General features: G+C 39.7%; 1 protein-coding gene across 1 annotated transcript; it reads right to left on the reverse strand.

Annotated features, from left to right (window-relative positions):
* Positions 1-303: 303 nt before the first annotated feature.
* Positions 304-6,562, reverse strand: LPAR6 (lysophosphatidic acid receptor 6). Its single transcript, XM_010728817.3, is given in 2 exon segments — positions 304-5,168; positions 5,171-6,562. Coding segments are annotated over 2 exon segments (924 nt in total). The 5' UTR covers positions 6,048-6,562; the 3' UTR covers positions 304-5,121.
* Between the last annotated feature and the right edge of the window lie 24 nt (positions 6,563-6,586).

Raw genomic sequence — 6,586 nt, forward strand, 5'->3', positions numbered from 1 at the left:
AGGGGGTTGGAGATTCATGATCCTTGGGGTCCCTTCCAACCCTGGCCATTCTGTGATTCTGTGATCTGTCTGCTAGTTCTTCCTTGCAGACCAGCTTTGAGTAGCCCAAAGGAACTTGCAGATCTTATCTAGACAGAACAAACTTTTGTTGTTGTTTGTTTGTTTGTTTTCTTGATAGGGTATTTTTTAATGCACTTAACACTTAATAGAAGCTTGTGAAACAGGCTATGAGCATGCGGCAGATAGCACTTTTGACATGTGAAAGAAACTTGTGTAAACAAGCCAATAAAAAGCTGCTGAATTTGGTTTTCTTACAGATAATTTTATTGTGGTTGAAAATGCAGATTTATCTATACATTACACTCAATTTATTGTGTTTTGCTACCTAATTCCTCTGTTAAGAGACACCTGTGGTGCTACAAGTACTTTCTTCATTACTTGATAAAAACACCAAAGGTTTTTATTGTAAATGATTGTAACTTCAGTCCAGTGTAGCTCTCAGTGCTGTGGTGAATGGTGAATTAGCCCACTCCTTAGCAAGCAGGAGGGCTTTTTGGTTGTTTTTTTTCTCCACGGTTTATTATTACATCAGTAGTTGCTTTTATAAATATCCTACCAGGACAGAGAATCAGTAGATCTAATGTGGCATAGCTTTACAGGAGGAAGACTTCAAATAATGATATGTACATCCTTTCATAAAGAAGCATTTTTAGCAAAACACATCTGAAAAGCTGCAGTTGTTTTCATGTGAAGCAGACTTGATATTATTTTCCCAAGATAATGGCATTAATTCCTGGTGCCTCCCATTAATGGTGTCTTTCAGATGTTTTTTCTTTAAGGCATCAACTGGCTGTTTGAAAAAGATGAGGGTAGGGCACATCTTAGAGCCGCGTGTGTGGGAAGTTATTCTTGTGAAGAACTGCCTCTTAATATAAAGCTGGGAACTTTTTGCTGAAGGCTTTTCTTTGTTACTCCTCGTGCTTCACTTTTTCATATTCAAACAAAGAATTCTTAATAATTCTTCTAGTTTTGTTCTAACTGGAGCAGGAAGACTGCTCACTTAATAGAGAAAAGGATTTTAAGTCTCAGCCCTGCACTTTAATTTTCCAACAAAATGATAAGTTTTATAGAAAAACAGATGCTGTGTATTTATATGTTTTGTGATAATTTTAGTTTTCTTGAAGGAAAGACTGGGCTTATTTTGTAAGCAGCTGTAGAAGGAAGCAGGAGATGGAGGGAGATGATAAATGCAAAAGGCTGCAGAGCACTTCAGTGCCAAAGCAGAATTGGAGGACAAGAGCAAACTCCTCCATACCACTTCTTGCAGAAGTGTTACACTGTTGGCATGGCTTTCTAGATTTACATCCATCTTTAACGAGCTCTGTTGTGTTCTGAACGCACACTAATTCCGTGATTGTCAATTGTTTTTATACTTAATGTTTTCAGCACTGATAACTGGATAAGAAGTACAGGCCAGGCATTTGATTTGAATATATATATTTTTTTAAATTTAAATTTTGCATTAGCTTTGAAATGTATACTGCGTTTTGTCAGTGATGCTTAAAGGAAATTGTCAGGACTTACAAGTCTGCCCAGGTTTCAGAATCTTATAATATATTTGCTGTTGGAAAAATATGAAGGCACTGCTCGTCATTGACAAAACTGAAAAATTAACTTGGAAGAATAAATAATGCCAGGATTTACCATGGTCAGGTGGGATTTCTGAAATTACCTCTGGGTTCACTGTCTTAATGTAATTCCTAAAATCTCATCTCTGGTTAGAATGCTGTTTGCAGTTGCAACTGGAAAATCACTTGCCATTTGCTAGAAATGATACAGGAGTATATAATAATCAGGTGTGATACAGAAAGACTGTCTGGCAATCAAATGCTCCTTGCCTTTTCCAAAAGAAACGAGGAGGTAGTACTGAAAACAGTGAATTTAAATCAGAAGGTGGTGGTTTTGTTTTGCTTTGTTACCTACCACAACACCCAACACAAACCTGCTGCAGAATGGCTTCTCACTACATATACCTAACACAAACCTTTTGCTGCAGAATGCTGCAGATGTTAAAGTTGGCTAAAGTTGAAATACAGAAAAAATATATAAAAAGTTTTAGATGGAAAATATTTTGTTGTTGAAGTAACTATATGCCAAATGTTATTTTTGATATTTTTCCCCTTTTCTTTTGGTTTATTGTCTAGTTAGAAACTGCTGCCTCTTTTGTCTTTGATCGAAAAAGGAGTTGACTAAACTTTAATTGCTTTTATTTTTGTGGGAAGTGGGCAGTATCTGCACTCTGTATATGAAGAAACTAAAATACAAAGAACAAATCTGCATGATGTGGTCCTAAAAATGGACTCCGAAACCCCGCCGTGTAACCATTCCAGTAAAAATACAGCACTTTTAGGAAGTGCTGCACGCAGTGTGTTATCAGATACTCGGGAGCTCTGTCAGTGTAAGCCATTTTTTATTGGGATGTCTTGGCATCACTTAGGAGATTAACTCCTCATCTAGATTTAAATTTTGGCACGAGCTCCTACCAGCAGAGTTGATATCAAAGGCAGGATTAGACCGAAGGGGTGCAGCTGTTCAGGAAAGTACCCATGGAATGTTGCTCTATCCACTGCTCTCTAGGATAATCTTCCTACAGAACTGGAAAGGGAGGAGAACTGCATTCAATCCTGACCAGCTGGGAGCATAGTCTTATATCAGCTTTTGTGGGGGGAATACAGATTTTGCTCCCTATGTTCTGAGTTGGTCAGATCAGGAATTTCTCAAGTAACAGATACTCTAAATTTCAGATGTTCCTCTTCTACATGAAGAACGTAACTGACTACAAATACCAGTAGCAAAGTTTTTTTTTTTGTTTGTTTGTTTCTCCAGTCATTCCTAATACTAAACAGGCTCTTCAAGACATTACGGATCTGTATCTGATTTCTGAACTTTGGGCTTCTCAGTGACTTCTTGTGTAAGAAACATAGAAGTTTTCTACTTGCAGTGTTTTTTCTCATGCATTTTTTTCTAGAAGATAAATCAGGAGATTAAGATTTCCCAACAAAGAGCATTGCCCAAGCATCTCCAACTGTTAGTCTAGATTTATATGCTTATATCTGTAGTTTAGCTCACAGTATTTGAATTTTCCTTTCACCAGACATGGAGAATGACTACAACTGGAAAACTTGAGGTACTCATACTACAAGTAATCAATACTGCTGAATTAGAAATTCAATGTACAACTTACTTAAGATAATCATGCCAAAACACTGCATATAAAGTATATCTATAATGTACTGTGATAGCCCAGTATGCGTTTTGGCCTGCACTGAGACACTGAGATACTGCCCTGAAAAGTGCCTCAATTAGAGTATTGTGTCTGTGCATTTAGTAGTACTGTAGCTGTGTTGCAACTGACTGCCCTAAATCGACAACCTAATTTAATTTGCTTTTTCACTCCATTGTCCTTGGGGAGGAAAACCCAACACTTACTTCTACCTTTTAAGTATTTATTGAATGTTACAGGGATGTTAAATTAATTTTGAGGAAAATGTACATAATGTTTTAATAGCCAGGAAATGTACGTAGCAGGACATTTTAAAACGCTCCTGTGTACACACTGCTGTTTGTAACATTATAAATAGACTTCTCTCTTTACATTGGCTTCGACTTTTCAAAGCGTCTCGATTAATTTTGCCGGTGCACAGCCTCAAGTAATTTATTTTTATGCTCTGTAACGTTTGCAAGAGAATAGCATTTCAGATTTTAAATGCTAAAATGTTAAAAATCAAAGTTTTCTCAGACAGAAATAGAGAGAGAGAGAGAGAGAGAAAGTTCATTCTGAACACTGCTGTGCTTGAGTTGCTTTGAGAAACTAAATAGTTTCTTGAAAGAAATACTTTGGCTGATGCATATACTTATTTTTAGTTACCAAAGGTCATATTTTTTCTAGTAACAAACTCCTTAGAGATTGAATTACCTTACTTGGAGGATGTTATTTTGCTTAAAACTTGAAGAACTTTTTACAGAAGAGTTTAATAAGCTTGTATTGTACCTAAAGCTTCAGTCATCAGAGATTCCTGTAGTTATAATTGCACAGACATCTGAGACAGAGACGAGAAGAAAAACCAGTTTTTCTGACATGTTTCCAGAAGCCCTAAACTACCTGAAGATTTAATTTCTTTATGAGGACAAGGCTTGTGGAGGAAGAATATTTCTATCAGATAAGTGGAAGAACAGAACAGTCTTTCTTTCTAGTTTTGAAACAGAAACAGTAGTATAAAGCTGGATGTGTTGAGAATAAGTGTTATTGGGGTTAAAGTAGGCATGTTAATTTAGATAATGCGGGAAAAAGAGTGGTTTGTAGCTGTGCAGAAAAGGGATGTTAGTGGAGGGGAAGATACCTACTGTTTTTATGGGAACAGCAGTGGGTCCATAATTTACTGCTTATGGAAAGTGGAGGGCAAGTATGGGAGAAATTAAGATCTTGTAGCACGACGACTGAAGCTCCTCACAAACGTAATGAGGGAGGAAGCCGCAGGGAGAAAAAGGGGTTAGGAGCGAGGGAGGGAGAGGGAAAGAGGAGATTCAGAAGCAGGCATGCCAGCTGAACTTACATGACCAATATGATCAGTAACTGGAGTCTGTAGTATAAGCCAATCACTTTCGCCCCCCTGTCTTCAGTAACTTGGGAATTGATGTGATTGTTTTAAAAAAGCAGTTTTAATTTTGGAAAAAACAATATTTTCCATTTCTCTGACTTGACAAACCAGTCTTTGGACTTTCGTAACTGAGGCTGAAACCAAAAGGTTGTTGTTTTTTTTTTTAATATAAAAACGAGTTAAAACAGACATCTGATAGAAATTCTTAAAATACTTTCTCTGTGTACTGTTAACACTTTTACAGTCTTATCATAAACATTTTCTAATATGAAGAAGTAACGTTTACAGATCAGAATATATTTTCACAGCTGAAGAAATGTGCAGGCTTCTAATTCCAGTTTAGTCCCAACAGTCTCCTAATACAGTTTATCTTGGAGAGTCACTATCAAATATTTTCATTTTTATGGTCTGAAAGCTGTGTTGCAGAAAGTTTTCTGACAGTGGCATTTCAGAGAACCTGTTATCACGTGTTCTGGTGAACCTGTTGTTTTTTATCGAATTTTGGATTGTATCTGAGGTGAAATAATACACTATAGGATCAAAACAGCAGTTTGAAACGGCGATGCACAGGGTGACAGGGTACATAGTCCTAACCGCAGTCACCACCGAGCAATTAATCCACGTCTGGGTTCTCATCAGAGAGTAAAGTATCAAGGTGATGTTATAAGGCACAAAACAGAAGCAGAATATCACCAAGTGGACAAAAATCATTTTGAGTACCTTTTTCTTGCTTAATTTATTCCGACTTAATGTAAGCGGTTTGTTCAAAGTCCGTAAGACCATGGTAGAACAGGTGACGTTCAAGATGAGGGGAATAAAAAAACCCACGATTTCAATGAAGATAACGATCCTGGACAGGTAGGTCTTCCAGGTGGACTCAGGGAAGTTTTCAAAGCACGTTCTTTGTTCTGTGTTGTTTTGGCGGTTTGTGGACTGGAAGAAGCTCGCCGGCGTGCTTCCTGCCAGCACCGTGATCCACACCGCCACACACACAATCCTGGCGTTCCTTTTGGTGCGAAGAGTCTTAGAGCGAAAAGGGTGCACTATCGCTAGGAAGCGATCCACGCTGATGCAGGTCAGGAACAGAATGCTCCCGTACATGTTGGTGTAGAACAGCGTGACGGAGATCTTGCACAGAACGTCTCCGAAGGGCCAGTTCCTTACCACGAAGTAATAAATCCTGAAGGGCAACGTAAACACGAACAGCAGATCCGATATTGCCAAATTCAGCATGTACGTCGTAGTCTCGTTCCGCACTTTCAATGTAAAAGTAAAAATGTAGATAGCAACGCAGTTGGCTATGAGGCCGAGAACAAATACCATGCTAAAGACACAGCCATATAAAGTGTATTTAAAGGAGTCCTCAGTGGAGCAGTTAGAGCTTACCATTATAATGGTATATCAGAAATACAAGCCTCAATTGCTGTGATGTGCAGCTTTCTCGGGTGTTTTCAGGGCAACGTTTAAAAACTTCCAGCACTGTTGCAGATGTGCTTCTGCTCCTCCTCAGAGCTTCAGAGAAGCACTGTGTGTGGTGGGGTTCATCTCCAGGAGCTCGCTCCTCTCTTCCCACCGCTGTTGTAATCATGCAGCACGTTGTTCGCAGCAGACCAGGTAAGCGCCAGGCTTGCTTACTTCCATCTTTCCTCCCTCGGTTCGGTGAAGAACTTTCCGCCTTATTCTGAGCTGCAGCTCATGTCGTCCAAGTGGAAGTAACCGGGCAGGACGTGGGTTTCAGAAAGCCGTTTCCCGTGCTCGGCGAAGCGTGGGCGCTTCCATGTCTTTTCCCGCAGCCCTCTGCACAACGAGCTCTGCAGCCCGGCGGAGGGCTGACCCCGCCGCGGGCGGGAGGCAGAGCGGCTGCGAGGGCAGGGCGGCGCCGCGGCGTGTCGGCTCCTGCGGGAGGCGGGGAGGGAGGGAGGAAAGGA

Source organism: Meleagris gallopavo, chromosome 1 (assembly GCF_000146605.3).
Source record: "Meleagris gallopavo isolate NT-WF06-2002-E0010 breed Aviagen turkey brand Nicholas breeding stock chromosome 1, Turkey_5.1, whole genome shotgun sequence".
NCBI classification, from domain to species: domain Eukaryota; kingdom Metazoa; phylum Chordata; class Aves; order Galliformes; family Phasianidae; genus Meleagris; species Meleagris gallopavo.